The sequence below is a fragment of the Charadrius vociferus genome, unplaced genomic scaffold (genome assembly GCF_000708025.1).
Source record: "Charadrius vociferus isolate BGI_N301 unplaced genomic scaffold, ASM70802v2 scaffold110, whole genome shotgun sequence".
Classification (NCBI taxonomy): domain Eukaryota; kingdom Metazoa; phylum Chordata; class Aves; order Charadriiformes; family Charadriidae; genus Charadrius; species Charadrius vociferus.
Genome location: NW_009646761.1, coordinates 763,528 through 780,522, shown reverse-complemented (window position 1 = coordinate 780,522; position 16,995 = coordinate 763,528). Strand labels below are relative to the sequence as shown.

The 16,995-nt window shown below is 38.3% G+C and overlaps 1 protein-coding gene across 1 annotated transcript in view; it reads left to right on the top strand.

Moving 5' to 3' along the window:
* The first annotated feature begins 467 nt into the window (after positions 1-467).
* ABCC4 (ATP-binding cassette, sub-family C (CFTR/MRP), member 4) overlaps positions 468-16,995 on the top strand; it is a 141,739-nt gene continuing 125,211 nt past the window's right edge. Inside the window, exons 1-7 of the mRNA XM_009891916.1 lie at positions 468-523; positions 2,013-2,123; positions 4,314-4,434; positions 5,076-5,300; positions 10,374-10,463; positions 10,904-11,067; positions 15,246-15,371. Of these exons, the coding sequence (XP_009890218.1) occupies positions 468-523; positions 2,013-2,123; positions 4,314-4,434; positions 5,076-5,300; positions 10,374-10,463; positions 10,904-11,067; positions 15,246-15,371 (893 nt within the window). The remainder of the gene's footprint in view (positions 524-2,012; positions 2,124-4,313; positions 4,435-5,075; positions 5,301-10,373; positions 10,464-10,903; positions 11,068-15,245; positions 15,372-16,995) is intronic.

Here is a 16,995-nt window from a genome sequence, read left to right as displayed (position 1 = left end):
GCCTGGAGGTTATTTGTCTCATGTCTGCTTCTTACCTGTGGTTGGCAGCTAGAACCGAAGCTGAAGAAATGTTTCAAGGGAGTAGATTCACTAGGTCAAATGACGCAGGAGCTCTTCTGCTGGTTGGAGCAATTGATGTTTGAGACATTTTTTCAGGAGCTGTAGGGAAGTTGTGGCAGTGATTTGGGCCCTGATGCTACTTGACCATACAGTCCAAGCAACAAACTTGTCTGACAAGTACCTTCTGTTTCTAACTGTACCTTTAACATACATTGAGGACTTAATAATTCACATGTACAGATCTTCAGTACTCACTTCAAGAGTGTAAAAAGGGCTGTTAGGGATCAAAGATGCTACTTTAAGGATAGAGACTTAATCTTTGAATGAGTCACGCAAGCACTGTGCTAACATGCTAAGTTAAGTAGTAAAGGAAAAACACGATCCCATTTGTTATATGCATTTGTGCCATGGACTCTGTGAAAAAGGTTTTCACAACAGTTGTGTCTTTGAAGAAATTCTCCGAGTACCCTCTTCTAGGGTTCAGCCTTCCCCTCCACCTTCTCTAAAAACTAATCAACAAACTTCTTAGAGGCAACTGTATACAAAATTTAATCGGAACATGCCCGAGCAAGTGATGCAAAGCTAGTTGATGAGTATTCATAACCACTGTTGTGGTTGTGCGTAAATACATGCCCTCATTGTAAACTGTCCCAGTTTTGAATTCTCACATGTAGGTCTTCCAGAAAATAATACACTTCACCTAGTGTGAACGCTCCTTTAAAAACTGTGTTGGTGAAGTCAGGGAATAATCAAATGTTAGAAGCTAAACAGCAGTTATGAACTTTCACAGGCAATTGACATCAGAGAAACACCTTGCCATGAGTGCAAGACTATTTTTTCCAACAGGTCCATCACTGACCTCTTGATTCCGATCATGTTGACCAACTGAGAAAATACTTGTAGGTAACAAGCCTGAGAGCCAAAATCCACACTTCTCCTGGAAACCAAGTATCATGGATTCAGTAGAGAGAAAAACTAAGTGGGAAACTACAAGTTCCCTAACTCCCCTGATCCCACTAAGCCGTGCCTGTTTCAGAGGTGTCATTCTCTTTTGTTCCATCTTGTGAACAACTCGGTCACTTTTGTGCTTTCTGCCACACATCCGTCTGCTCTGTGAAGCACAACTGAAACTGTTAAGACCTCTTTTCAGGCTTGAAGGAGGATCTAGGTGCATAAAAGCTAGTCTTAAGGTTCCCTGACAGTATTTATTTGATCTAACAGAATATTGTGTTTTCCAACAAACCTACAGTAGTGCTATTACAATTTGTTTTCAAAGCGCTCTCGTAAAAAATGGAACTTTTAAAAATCTGTCCACTAAGAAAACCGAACTGTTAGGCAATATTTTCCTTTTTTGTACCTACACACTGTGACAGTGTGCTTTTTGTTTGTATTTCCAAACATGGGTAAGATCAGTTCTATTAATCCATTATTTACCCATTTTTACATTTGAGTGGTTGTCTTTAAGTTACTGACCTTTGATACTTGTCAAGATGGCAGTTGAACAGCAGTTATTTTCCTCATGTAAATGAATAGCCATGCTAGTTAAAAAAAATGTCTTGTAAATAAAATTGTAATACATTTTAAAACTCTGTCAATATTTTAATGGTTGGATTAAGTTCATTTTTTTCCAAATATTTAAAGGAATGCTAATTTTCCTTAATTAAAAGGAAACACTGTAACAGTTGCCTTAAGGCCAAAGAGGAGTTGTGCTGGCTGTCTGGATGCCTGGGAGTGAGGTGCTATGGGGCATAGCTTTAGGAAATGGGAAATGCTTTCCTATTTGTAAAATAGGGGTGACTTAATTCTTAGGTAAGAGAGAAGAGCAGTAAAAATATGTGGATGTTGAGTGATGCAGGAAAAGACGCGGGAAGAAAGGGGTAAAAGAATTAATATGTAAAGAAATTACTCTTTTGGTCTGCTGATCAGTTTATTAATAATTTGTATTTAAATAGGTGGTTGAATCCCTTATTTATTATTGGCCATAAACGGAAGCTTGAAGAAGATGATATGTATAAAGTGCTGCCAGAAGATTCCTCAGAGAAGCTCGGAGAACAATTGCAATGGTAAGGAGAAAAAGAATTGTTCTCTTTCATTGTATTTCTGCCCGTGAAGGTGAGAGTCTTATTTCTGTTCTAAAATTAAAAGAGGTTGTTGTAACGTTTAACAAGGTCTGCTGTTAAAAATGCTGAAGAACTAGAAGTAGTATTTAGAACTTGTTTACCATGGAAGCATTTTAATTTTTTCAACTTACACATAATGAAAATGAATTAGAGTATTTCCATTATGCCATTTATAACTAATTTGACAATTTGCAAAATGCTTGGAAAAGAAGACTTTTCATCATCTGTTACTGCAGTAATCTAATCCTTAATAAATTAATGTGAGTCTTCTGGCCTGTGGTAGAATAGCTATGGAAACTTTTTAATTTTCTCTGTATAAAAGTGGGGAAAAAGTTTTAGGTTTTCTTGGGTTTGGTTTTGAGCACAAACTGAATTAAGTGACAGCTGTGTACCTTTCATATATGTGTGTATATAAATATACTTACGTTGAAAATACGCCGCTCTTTGGTAAAGTGGATAAAATGGGCATCTAGAAGGTGTTTTTATTTTGTTATAAATACTTTTTCGTGGGCTGTGTACCAATCATGTCATGGACCCAGGAGGATCTGTCTTTAATAGTGAAATACCTCCCAAGAGTAACCTTTTATGTAAATTGACTTGAACCTTGCAATTGGGAAGGCTTTTGTCTTCAAATAATGTTTTGTTAAGTATAATTAGAGGAAGAGGTGTCTCCTTGTGAAAGGTGGCCTCTGTGTTAAGAAAGTATGGCCTTTCTATTTCGTGCCTTTACGTTGAAGGCAGAGCAAATCAACTTTCCTAATAGTTTGGTTGTGAGGAGAGACTGCTCAAGACATAAAAAGACTCGAGAAACAAAAGGTTATGACCAGGTCTTGCATCATCCTGCTCTGGATGAGTTAACTGAGGAAATAAGGTCAGTGATAAGCTCATAGGAGTGCAGCTTTTAACATCTTCGTAGCTGAAGGGCTTTGCCAAATTCCATGGTTGCGTCTTGAAGCAGTTCAGGGAGTTTGCTGTGGAGGAAGATGGACTCTTTCCAATGATTCTTCCAGTAAAAGCACACACTTTCCGTGAGTCAGGAAATGGTAGAAAATACAGCATGCAAAAAAAGCGGTTTTTAATTCTTTAGTGCTCTTGGCCCAGAAGCAGAGAATATAATTCATAAATAGCCACCTAAGGAAGTAGCCTTTTTTCTTGGGCCAATAAACCCTACAGAGTGTGTGTACGCGGTTTCAATTCTGATTCTGAAGCATTTAGACGGTAACTCTATAACCCTTGTAACAAAAAAGAGGGTAAAAATGAATCTAAAAGTGTTTTCTTATCCATACTGTATGCTTCAAACTTGTGTGCTTTGTTGCAAAATAATTTGGCTTTCATGCCTTAGACTCATTTCAGCCCTCAAACTAGCAAGGTCAGAGGGTCTGGCAGAAAATATTTAGCCTCCAGAAGCAAGGCAGAATATCCTGTCTGACAACAGTGCGCTTAAGCTTACATCTGCATAAGTTCTGATACTTTCTTGTTAAAATCATGCGTGTTATTATTGTCTTTGATTTTAATGTGAGCAGATTGTGTCCTGCTTGTGGGCAAATAGTAATGCAAGGGTCTTTGCCACTCTGCTGCTGTAATCCTTGCCTTCAGAGAGATGTGTGGAGTGTTAAGTGACAAAACTGCTGCAGTTTCCTCTGCTCTTGTGCTGTATTTGGTCATCCTCATCGAAGTACATGGTGGAAAAAAGAAAGGGCCAGATATGAGAAAGGGTTGTGCACCACAACCTGTCAGGGGAAGTGCAGAGCTTTTAAGAAGTTAAAGACTCTCCATGCTGCTTCAGTTTAGTCCATAGTCAGGAGATCATATGATAATAGACTCTTAACTGAGGTGAGTGGCTGTCTGAACTGAGAGGAGAAGAAGGAAAGAAAGGGTTCCTCATCTGCAAATATGTCAAAGGTGACAGTAGTCAACAGTGGTGAATTGTTTGTGATTATACAAGAGCAAATAGGCCTATAATACTATGTGTTTATGTGGATGAGAAAACATGACTGTCTGTTAACTTCATTTTTTGTTGTTGTATAGAAGTAATCATGGGAATCTGGCTGTAAGTCTGAAAGTGTTATATTCCAGGTAATTGCCTTGTGATTTTACTTCTGTCCTCCAGCATGTTTGCATTTTGCTTGTCAGGTACTGGGATAAAGAGGTGCAAAAAGCCAAAAAGAGAGGAAAAATGCCACATTTAACAAAAGCCATTATTCTTTGTTACTGGAAATCCTATTTAGTTTTTGGAGTTTTCACAATGATTGAGGTAAGTGGTGTAAAATGTCATACAACACGCTTAGCTAACAGCAATGTGAAACTTGGCCTATTAGATTGCATGATACATACTGATGACTTAATGCTGGGCTGTTCAGAGAATCTGTAATGTTCTTGTACTCTCTCAGAAAAGTGAAACAGAGCTACAGCCCTGTAGAGACTGCAAAATTGAATTGTAACTGGGATTATGGATGTGTAACAGATTTCAGTGGTGTATTTTTAAGACATTACAAGCTACTGACTTGCTTTGTAGGGCTTAGCCGTATTTTATGTATCTGAGTGGGGTGCCTCGTAGAAAAATGTCTTTTTGCTGTATGTAAATGGCTGTAAAGAACACACTGTCATCTTTAAAAATGGAAGTGTAATACATATCCATGCAATTTTTATAACATCAAAGTCTTTATTGGTAATTGAGAGAGTTCTTTTTAAAGATTCAGCTAAATTTTAATGTGGAACATATATCTTTTGGATTATGTGTTGAAAAAATTGGCTTGACATTTTAGAGCACAATGAAGGAAAAGTAATGCGGGATGTGACTTGCAGTACTTGGCCCTTGTTTGCCTGGTTACAAGCTTGGGTAGCATGGTATGATACAAAATTTTTAATGCTTTTCCCCCCTTCTTTTTCTTTCAGGAAACCCTCAAAATAATTCAGCCAGTATTTTTGGGAAAAATTATTAGTTATTTTGAAAACTATGATCCCTCAGATGAGGTAGCTTTGAATTTTGCATATTGCTACGCAGCTGCTCTGTCTGTGTGCACGCTTGTTCTAGCTATAATGCACCACTTATACTTCTATCATGTACAGCGGGCTGGCATGAAGCTGCGGGTAGCTATGTGTCATATGATTTATCGGAAGGTAAGCAAATCTGTTTCCAGGTATATTTGGCGTTTGACAGCGATTTCGTTAGAAGAGTTTAAAAATATGGTTGTTACGTTCATGCTTGCAATTCCATTGAAGATACTCATTTGTAGAAATGAAATGCACGCTCATATGTGTCAGACCTTAGATGTATATATGTGCTTTTGCTCTCTCGTCAGTAATGTGGTGTCTGAATGATAGCTTCAGTCCTCCTACCAAAGGCGGTGAATTAAATAGCCTTAAAGCCTAGGAGGAGCTGCTGATTTTGTGCTGTCGGAGAGGAGCCCCCCACATTGCTGGTGGGAGGTCTGTGTTCTGGAGCAGTAAAAGGCCGTGAGCATACAGCAGGGGAGGGGGCCAGAGCTCCCGGGGGATGCTCTCAGCATACAGCAGGGGAGAGGGGCAGAGCTCCCAGGGGATGCTGGCAGTTACTCAGCCCTGCCATTGCATCCCTGGGGAGCACGTTATGCTTGGCTGTCACCATCTGCTTCACCATTCTCAGTTACCCGGGAATTGCTTCACTGCCCAATTCCTACGCCCCCACCCCCTCCTTGTTGTGGTTAGTGTTGGGATTTATTTATATTTTCTTCCAGCAGTGCTGTAGAGGTAGTGCGTTGCCTCCTTTGCGGGGCAGAGAGGCTGCCCCCTCTCTCAGGGCATCCATCAGGTTAGTTCAGGGAGAGGCAGCCGAACTGCGGTACTGCTGCTGCCCCCTCCAGGCTGGAGGGGATGGATGCTCGGCATCTTCACAGGCAGGTGCCTTTAGTATCCCTACTATTTGGTGGGGGGAAGAAAGAGAGGAGTGGGCAGAGGAGAGACTGTCCAGAACCAAGCTGAATCCTAGAGGTAGGGTAGAGCCGTTTTCTAGTATCAGTAGTTACTAGTTTTACTGTGGGAGCACTGGAGTCGTCCTTCACTAAAGCCAATGAAGTGTGAGAAGGGGTGTATGTTCAGTAAACTGTAGTTTTATTGCTGTCTGTGTGTCCTGATCAAGAAAAAGCTGTCCTTGACTACAGGCAGAGCTGAGGCCGCTGTCAGATGGAAAGTGGAACAAGAGAAGTTATGGATATTACCTACAGGAAGGAGTTGAACAACATCCAGGATGAAATGCTGGCCTTGGTGTGCTCTGGGGAGAAAGCAACCCAGTTGTAAATGTCTGATTCCCTCTTCTGAAACTATTGGCAATACGCAAACCATTGAACCTGTCTCTGGTTCCAAGCACAAAGTCCCTGATGGGGGTGCTGGAAGGGAAAATGCAGTAACTAGCAGCTTTAGTGCTGCTAGAATAGTGTTCTGACAGACCTCAGCAAAGAAGTTTAATTGAAGGATCAACACTGTAAAGTTTCTTTAGCACGTAAAGAACTCTGTTATTTTAACCATTAAACATAGGTACGATCCACTTAAGGCAAACACACTACTGGTATAGGTCACGCGAAGGTTTTGGGCTAAGCAGTAAAGTGAGGAGAGTAAAAACGGCTCCATTGTAAGTGTTGATTGCTTTTCATGCACATATTTATTCTCCTCCCTCTTCTGATACCTTGGAAATTATCCTCTGGGAACTCAGCTCTAACATGGCACACTGCTTTCTTGTACATAAACATCTCTCTAAGGTATTAATTTACTAAACTGATTATCATAACACAGTTTGAAATTCATGAAATATGTATATAGCGATGGTGTTTGTTGCTGTGTTGATATTAGCTTAGAAGCTTGGAAAAGAGATGTTCATAATATGCACCCTTATTTCTGGAGATGCGATTAAATGGAAAATTAATCTCCCCTCATCTCATAAATGTTTACTCCTGAGGGTGAAGGCTGAGGTCACAGCAGAACATTGATAAGCCTTTCTAATCATTTGTCTTCATTATCTGGGGCTTATAGATAGGTCATACTTTCTTCTTTATCCTCATATATGCTTTTGAAAGAATCTGGATGCTAATTTACCAGCACTTTTGCAGTGTTTGTTAATTGCTGTAGTAAATAAAAACTTGGATTTGCAAGGATGAGTGAGTTGGATGAGAGAGCATCCTTAATAGAGAACTTCAAATGCTCATAATTCTGAAGTTTTCGACCCTTTTTCATTTCCTGGAAAGTTAAAATCTCATTTATAAAAAGCCTGCATTCAAACTCCAAGCTGTTTTGTGATCAGTAAGAAGTGTTAATGATGCACGCAGGAAGCTTGAAACATAAATGAAAGTGGAATCTGTCTCATGACTCACAATCTCATGTTTTAAAACCAAAGGCTACTTATCGAAGTCTGATTTTATTTTATTTTATTTTATTTTTAAGACTTAACTTTTAAATGCTCTTTGAGGTTCAGAATGAACCCTACAGCAGTTTAAGCTGTGGGTGGAGTAGTTGGTTGAGACAGAAAACAGCCCAAAAGGCGTCAGGAGTTATTTGACTGAACAGTTATATTACTCCTTTTTCTGATCAGTTCTCCCTTTTTAATGTGCTTTTGAATTAACTATTCAGGTCAGGGAGAGATTAAAACATTAAGATGGGAGTACAGAAGGCAAGTAATGGTTAAGGAATTGAAATTGGGCCTGTGCAATTACATCAGGGGGGGAAAAAAAAAGTTTGACCTGGGACATGAAGTGTACAAACTGCTCTCATTAGTTCATGTAATTAAAACCTATTTTCCTTGAGAAAGGGTGCTTGCTGGGAAATACATCTGTATGGAAAAATTTATAGACAGAATATCAAGCAGTTCTTTGTGCTGAAAACAAAGATAATTGGCAAATGCAAAACAAAATGTAAATTCAAACTACAGTTGCTTTTTAAAAAGGTGTGTGGCTCTAGGTAATCTTCAGTAGTATTTCTTGCCTTTGGAGTGAATTTATAACTGTTAAAGTCAACGCAGTATCAAAGCCACAGTTTACTGGATTTGGCTGGGATAATTTTTTTTTTTTTTTCATAACAGCCCGTGTGGTGCTGTGTTTCAGGTGTAGTAGCAAGGAAAACTACCAAAATGGGACTTTTTCGTAGAAATTGGTTATATAAGTAAAACTGCTGCTTTGTGTCCAGTGTTTCCATTTCCTTCTGTATACTCTGCAGTCTAGACAGGTCCGTTCAGCCAGGAAAATGTAAGGCTTATTTAATTAAAAAAAAAAAAAATAATAAAAAAAAGAAAAAACAGTGCTACTTCGAAAGTAGTTTTAAAGGGGGAAGGGAAGAAAATTGTGTTGCCACTGATGTTGGAAACGGCTGTCTCTTCCCTGAGAAGACACAGACGAGCACCTTCCTTTTGGCTCTGATGCTTGCGTGGTTCCTCCTGAAACTGTCTTGGTCAAGAAGAACTGGGCTAGGACATTTTGAAGCTGGTTTTGCTGCCTGTATCCAAAATTGCTAGGAAGAGGTTAGAAAGGTAACTCAGGTGGTGGGTCTGAGACAGACCCAAGCCGTGGGTCACTAGCAAGACACCAGTGCAGTGTTCTCCTGGGTGGCTTAGGTGGACCTCAAATAGCAGATATGTATCTGTGTCGTAAAGGAGTAAGTAGCAGTAGGTGCTGTAAACACACCCTGGTGGGCAACTTCTTCAAACACGGCGATACTTGAAGTCCCATTATTATGGTCTATAGGTATCTAACAGCTTCTGTAGGAGTTTATCAACCTTGATCTGAGGTGTGGAGTAAACATGATAGAAATGTGGATGTGCTGTGGCTGTGTTACCTGCAGGCGGCTTCATGGGGGATTTTAGATGTATGAGAGGCAAATGGCTTAAGACAGGGAACGAAGCAATGATTTTTCTCAAATAATTAGATCTCATCTCTCATATACCCAGTGTCCTAGATTTATTATTGGAATATCAGAGGAATTTCTTAGCAGAGTTTTAAATGTGTCTGCCAGCTGGTTTCAATGAAGTGAGGATTGGGATTCTCTCTGAGATTAATACCTTTGTAACCCGACAGTGAGGTGCAAAGAATGTAAGACGCTGTTTGAAATGATGCTTTGAATAGTACTTTGATGTCTGATGTTCTTGCACCTGATTTAAAATATTGGAACAATGTTTTTGAAAGAATTACTGTTTTCAAGTTAGGTTTGATCAAAAAGGAATCTGAGTAATAACTGTTTAGAGAGGGAGAAGTAGATGTGCACCACCTAAAAATGCGAACTGTTTTTGAGGAGTGATCTATTCCTGTTACAGGAGAATGTGTAACATGTTTTGTGTATTCTTATTTGGGCTGCAGAACTGTGTTTTCTTTATAGCAGGTGTAGAAGGAAGCAGGGTCTGTTCTTTGCCTCTTTGAGCTATTTCAGTTTGGATCTTTGCAGTAATGTTCAGACTGCATGTTTCCAGATGTGATTTTTTGGGGGGGGCTTTGTATAATCACATTCTATTTTCTACTGATAAACTTATTTATTAAACTATAAAAATATTTGATATTTACTCTTGTTGCTTTTCATAGCATGTGCTAAACTCTTTAATATAATTCAGAAATCTTATGGTTTTATGAAAGTTATTAACAAGGGAAATATTTATTAATTTGTAAAGGGTTATTAACTCTTATTTGCAAAGATTGAAAGCACAGTTTGCAGTGTTAGCAAGAACTGATAGTGTAAAATGAATAACTTGGGTTGTTTGTCTTCTGTCAGGAATCTCATTCAAAACAGAATTCTTTCAATTGGCTAAACGTTGTCCTGATTTTAATTTGGTCTTCAGGTGGAGTTTTTCATTCCTGTTTTGAACAGATGCTCACAATGTGGGGGAAAGCAATGCAAATGAGATGTTCCAGGCTCTTTTGTTTAGTTTTAATAACTTGCTATGTTGGTATTTTCCCATTTTTAATCACTTCAGATGACATGAAGATAGTTATGGCACTTTTGTTCTTGCAGTCCTTCCCTAGACTTTTTTTTTAATAGGCTCTTCTTCAGGACTTTCTTCAGAATATTTAACCTAACCCATAGGTTGACTAAGGTTCTTGAAATGTGCCCAGATGTTCTCAGGCAAAAGCTGAGATGTGGCTTCAGCTTTTGCCCCAGTATTGTATTTGTGTATTGAGTCTTCTGTGTATAGGTGTACTGTGCTGTATGAGCTGTGACAATTTGAGACTGTTCTGACTTTTTTAGGCACTTCGTCTCAGTAACGTAGCTATGGCAAAAACTACCACTGGTCAAATAGTAAATCTTCTGTCAAATGATGTGAATAAATTTGATCAGGTAAGAAGTATTACAGATCTTTCCGAGGGGCTGAAGAAATTGTGGGGTTTGAGTTAAGAAGTTTTTGTACAACTGGTGATTAAGTCTTTCTTATGAACTTCTCTTCTAGTTGTTTCTCGAACATCATAGGAAGAGAAATATTCTCTTAAAATATGGGAGGAAAACATACTCCCCCCCTGCCTTAAATATTTTCCTGCTGTTTTCTGAAGCTAAGAGAAATGTTGGTGCATGAAGATAAAACAATCAGTGTGATAATTTGCTTACTTTCTGGATGTTAGGCACCTCTGTGTACATCTGGGTCTCTGAATCTGGTGCAGAATTCTTACTGAATGCCTCAGTACCTGCCACAGGCACAGGTGCTTCCTGAACTTTGTGTTATTAGGGTTCAATTTTTTAGTGAAGACCACAAGCTAATTTTTATTTCTTAACTGTTTGCCTAGGTAACGATTTTCTTGCACTTCTTGTGGGCTGGACCAATTCAAGCTGTAGCAGTAACAGTACTTCTCTGGATAGAGATAGGCCCATCATGTCTTGCAGGAATGGCAGTTCTGATTATTCTTCTTCCTATCCAGACCTGCATTGGGAGACTTTTTTCTTCCCTAAGGTAAGGTCACACGTGTTGTTTTGTAGATATTTTCTGTCCTGGGTTTTAAAGTGTGCATACTGGACACTGGAGGTAGAGTATTGCTCTGAGATCAGCTGCTGTCTGGTGAGGTTTTTTGCCAATGTTTTATATTTGCCAATGTTTTTCATAGTTCCTAATGTGAGATTTATGAATTCCTGTTTAGGAACTTCCAGTGGTTTGTCTTCCAGACGTGCTGAAAATATCTGCTACTCGTTAGCTCTCCAGTCTATTAAGAGAGTTGGGCTATGCCTGTAGCTAGCTACCTTGCTCTAGATCTTGGCATAGAATTGTGTAACTCCTTGAGCTTTGCCTTCCTGCATTGATGCTCAGGGAGTGGTTACTATAAAGGCAATAGTGTCAGTCCTGCTGTAAGTTTGACTTACTGGGGTGGTACATGGGTTACAGCAGAGAGCTCTGAAGGTTTCATGTTCAAAGATCTTGCTCTCTCGCCTCCAAGACAAAGATGCAGAGAGGAAAACGGGGAAGGAACTGAGAGAGAAAGGAAGAAAAAAATTGTGAAGGTGGTTGTGATGCCAGCTATGAGGTTTCTAACTGTAAGGTTCTAGGCTGTGGAGATATAAAATGAGTTCACATTAATTTTCCCTTATCAGACAAATCTGGTTTTCTGTGACTTCATCCTAAAAAAGACACTTGCCTCAAGTGGGATTATTGAATTATCTTTGATGTTCTCGCTTCCTAACTTTCTTTTTCTTGTGTAATTAATCATGCTCTACGTACATCATGAATTTATAAATGGCTTTTGCATCTAAATGGAAATATTTTTGTGTTCTTTACTGTGTATGCGTATGCTTAGTAGCGCTATGTATCTTCGTTGCATTTGTGTTCAGGGTGAATGGGTTCCTTCTAGCTCCTTGGATAAGTAAAACTTTTTCGGTGAATTACTGTTGTTTTCAAGTTGTATTTTAAGGCAAGTTTTTGAGAGTTATTGAGACTGGCATTGCCATTGCATGGCTAGGTATGAAGAGAGTGCTGAGAATAACAAAATGAGATCAACTCGTAGACTTGCTTCTATTTGTAACCACTGTGATAGTCTTCAGTTAATATGCTCACGTGCTATTTCTCAAATAATGAGCCCTTCCATGTTCTCTGTCAAATTCTTAGGGGTTTTTGTGATAAAACCTGTTTGTAGAACAGTTCCAATATATTCTTACACGTGCGTTTTCACTGCATGTATAATATGCATGCATAAGCATCAAGCTACTTCACTGTTGGGTTTTTTGAGTTTTAAGTTTCTGAGGTTTTGAGCTTTGAGTCAGTAGTTAAAATACTTAGCACTTAACTAGTGCCTTATCCATGGTGGTAAGCATTATTATCCCCATTTTACAGATGGGAAACTGAGGCATAAAGAGATTAAGGGACTTGTCCAGGGTCAGACAACAAGGTGACAAAAGTCTCTTCTCGAAGGTATGTATTTTAAAAGTTAATCAGTGGCAATGTAATGTTGTTTGGGTTTTTCCCCCATTCATTAACAGCCACTTGTTTGGATACAGTGCAAGGGAAAAAATTTGTTAAGCAGAAAAGCTTTTGCTTGTCTAAGTGTGCACAGATCTTTGTATTTGTGAATAGAAATGTGCAGTGAACAGAAGGAGTTAATGGAAAAACTGAAATGGATTCCAACTCTGTGATGATGAGTGTGTTCACACGGCAGTTGCTGGGAATCTGCATGGATTGAAGGAAATCAGCCTCTGAAGAAGTAATTTAAGGATTAAAGCTTTTGCTAAAATCCAGGCACGCTCAGTGTGGCAGCTAATTTGTGCTATTATTCAACATTGTACTTATGACCCAGTGTTGCAAACACACACGCGCACCAGTTTATGATGCAGGCAATAGCTTCAGTGATGTAGGAGTTTGCGGAAATGGACTTGGTATGCTATGAAATGGTATACACTGTATTACGCAGTATTATTTTTACCTGCACAAGTATGAGAAGTTTCACGAAATACACGTGACATAATATCTTATTTGAGAAATAGTTCAATTATTGGACTGAAGACCACTTTATGTATATTTATTCACAAGAGCTCAACGCTTTCACTGCTTAGCCATGCAACTGTAATATTCTCATTTAACACCCTTTTAATTTTTTTTAAGAGAAAAACTATGTGAAACTGTTATGTCAGACATGATTAAAACCTACCAAATATGCCTCATGAAAACAAAAAGGAATTCTGCAGCTAGCTAAATTTAGCATGGTTATTAGCATCATAGAGGGGACTTCTCAGACATTTGAAGAATTTTCAGGTCCTTTCCTATTGCGCTCTTAAGCATGCTGTGTGAGCATGTGTTTCCCAGTCGTCCTGATCTGCATGTACTCTGAACTTAATGTTTTTAAAACTGGGGACATGACTTCCTCTGCTTTGAATTGCCATTGGTGCACTGGAAGTCTGTGTACTTTCAATCATTATATAATATCTCTGAGACTGTGACTTCTGGTATGTATGTACAAAATACGCTTTTCACAATGTAGAGGAGCATAACTTAAAAATGAAGAAAAATACACCCTCACCCCCCTGAACATTTTAAAGCAATTTGAAAGAGGATGGTTACTATGATAACATCTCATCGGGAAAACTGAAAAATTGGTTTATGAGAACTATAGCCTTTTTGATTCACACCAATTAAAAAAGAAACCTCTATTAACTTTATTAATTATGAATCATCTTCAACCTTCTGTTACTCTGGAGACCAAGCCTAGATGTTAGGTCTGACAGGTGATTGTTTCAAAAGATTGCATGGGAGAATTGTTGTTTGCTGCTGCAGAGACTTGAACAACACAGACTAAATTTTGCCTTGTGAAGTGGTGGGGGGTGTGTGTGAAAGAAAGGATGAGCTCTCGCATTCTTTGAGTCATTGTTTTTCTTTCACTCTTTGCTAAGTCCTCTTTTCCTTTTTCAAAGATAATCTCGTTCCGTGTCAGTAGGGTTGGTTCAGGCTAAACTATCTTCCTCAGTCTTAATAAGAAGCCTTGATTGTATTAGGGCAAAGTTCCTATATTTCTTTTGTCAGGTTTTTTTTTTAATAAATATTTCTCAATACCCTGCTTCAGTCATCCCAACATTTATGGAACACTGGTGCTGAGAATTTTTTAAAAAATGACGCAGGAGCCTGAAATTCTTTTTACATAAGTGCTTTAAACATAGCTATTTCCTCCGGAGCGTCAGAGGAATCTTAAAGGGGGCAGGTTATGCTGACAAAACCCATCCACCCCTTCTAAAGAGCTCCCCTCCCGCCCCACCAAAGAGGTTTTTTTGGTGGTGGGGGGTGTTTGGTGTTTTTTTTTTTTTAATATGATCTCTGAATCTTAACTTTCATTGGTATACACAAAAATAATTTAACAGGAAAAGGTATATTTTATCAAAATAAGGCCTACAATAGCTCACTGTCTGCAAAGTATGTGTGTCTACATGAATGAATTCAGAATCATAATAGGCTTTATTAGCATGGTTTATGCATTCATTACATGGCTTCTAACTTAAAATGCTTTTTTCCTAATTAGAACTGTGACTTTATTATTTAATGATATATATCTCCAGTTTGTTCATCAGTGCAAACATAATATGGGATTAAAATAGATATATTTATTTTAGTTTTACTTACAATTAAATAATATTTATTAAACAAAACCATATCTAGATTAGCGCTCTTAAATTATAGCTCATGTACTGTTACTAAGTAATCTTTGCTTGCCAGTTTCTTTAACAACATCAAAAGAACCTGATGAGAAGGGTTCTTATTTTGGCATTTCAAAACCATTTTTAAAAGTAATTTTCTGGGTTTTTTTCTTTAGTTTGAAATTTAATATTTGCCATTTATTTTATTTGAGGTTTTTTTTTTTTTGTACTATGTTCTCTAAGGAATACCATGTGTTGGCGCAAGCTGACATGTAATTCTGAACGCTGAATTAACTCACAGTTCTCTGAGAATAGGGAGTATCAAGAATACATACATACCAAGTCTGTCTACCGAGTGTCATCTTTAAGATACTGTTTTAGGAAGACCGTTCAATGCAGTTGCAATTATATGAATCCTCTTCACAAGTAAAAGTAAAAACTTCACTAAGATGAGTGTGTTATGTGATTGTAAATAGTCTCTCTTCGTTTGAGATTCTGATCATTTTTACTTTGTGCTATTTACAGAAGCAAGACAGCCGCCTTAACAGATGTCAGGATAAGGACCATGAATGAAGTCATAAGTGGTATGAAGATAATAAAGATGTATGCGTGGGAAAAATCATTTGCGGAACTTGTGAATGGTTTAAGAAGGTAATCCTGGAAAGATACAGCTTGATAAATGATTTATATGTTTCCATTTTTTTTAGGTGTCAGTAAGTGCATTATTTTGTGCTTTAAAGTGCAGTTTGCTTGAACTTCTTTGGCCTTTTTTTTTTTAAACTCTGTAGAAAGAGTGAAGGAATGAAAATATATGCTAAGAAACAGAAAAACAGAACAACCCCCCCCTCCTTTGATATTTATAAAATCCTGGGGGTTTTATACTTCCTTTTACAGTTGTGTTTAAAAACAGCAACTAATAAACTGTAGTAGTTGCAACTGAACAATTTCATCCTCACAGTTCTGTAAACTAATAGCAAGGAACCAATAAGCAGACATTTCTTTTCTGAGAAATGTGTGGAATCTGACTTTCTGTCCTAAAATGATAGTGTCCTCAGGTAGTATTCTGCTTCCCTTTTTTCAATTTGAAGTATTGCTCAAGCCATCTGGGAAGACTGGAGGAGAGAAAGAGAGCAGCTCAGAAATCCTCTAGTTGTTCAACTGGCCAGGCCAGCTGAGTTTGGTATCCTAAGACACTTCATTTCAAAGGTCTGTCAGCATCTGATTAAAACTTATTCGTAAATTCAGTTGTCAATCAATATTTGCGCTTTTACTTGACAGTTTAAGAGCATTCAGGATAACTGTAGGAGTCCAGGTGCATATTTCTTGTCATTTAAATTTAGCGTTATGTCCGTCTCCAGCATATAAGTAGAAGGTTATCCTGCTGTAGATTCTCTGTTGGTTTTTTTTAAATTTGTTTTTTTTAATTTGTTTTATTTGGAATACCTTTTTTAAAGGATTTTTTTTTCCTGTACATCCATGTACAGGCTTGCAAACTTATTAATGTTCCCCGAGATGTTTGTTCCCAGGCGCGTAATCCTTTCCTCCTCCAGATTATAGGATCCTGTGCTGATTGAAAGTCCTTGATTGGTTGAAAGCTTTGCTCTCTTGCTGGGAGCCAGAGAGGGTATTTCTTTACTGAAAGCTTCCTCAATGGGCGTATTCACATCACTAAACTTTAGATTTCCACGTTCAACACCTCATTAAGAATAGAGGCTTCCTTTTTAATGATGGAGAGAAATAAGCTCTTCCAAAACACATCTTGAGCCCTATTTCTTTAACTGCGCTGTGGAAAACTGTGGTTAAAACTCCTAAATTCAGCCAGGTGATTTATTGCCCAGTATTTCTACAGTTGGCCCTCGACAGTTGCTAAGACGACCTCTGAACTCCTTTGTTGCTCTTTTTTCCTGTGGCTGCCTGTATTGGTTTCCTTTGCTATAACTCCATGCCTTAAGACAGTGTAGTATATTATATATGGCCTGCGGGGAGGCTGTAATTTATCTAATATTTATGGAGAGTAGCACAAAGAACTTGCTGATTATCCACAGATAGTGAGAGGATTATTAAGGATTATTAGAGGGTGGGAAAAGAGTTTCATCCAGGATTGTAGAAGTAATTGAATTAGACCCAATTCAAATAGTTTACGTACAAATGTTCTTTCACTGTACTCTGGAGCAGAGATCAGAGATTGTGAGCCCTTAAGCTGAAAAAAATAAGTCTTTGAAACTCTTTGAAAGTCTGTATTTCGCCAATTTGGCAAGTACAGTGGGAAAGTTGC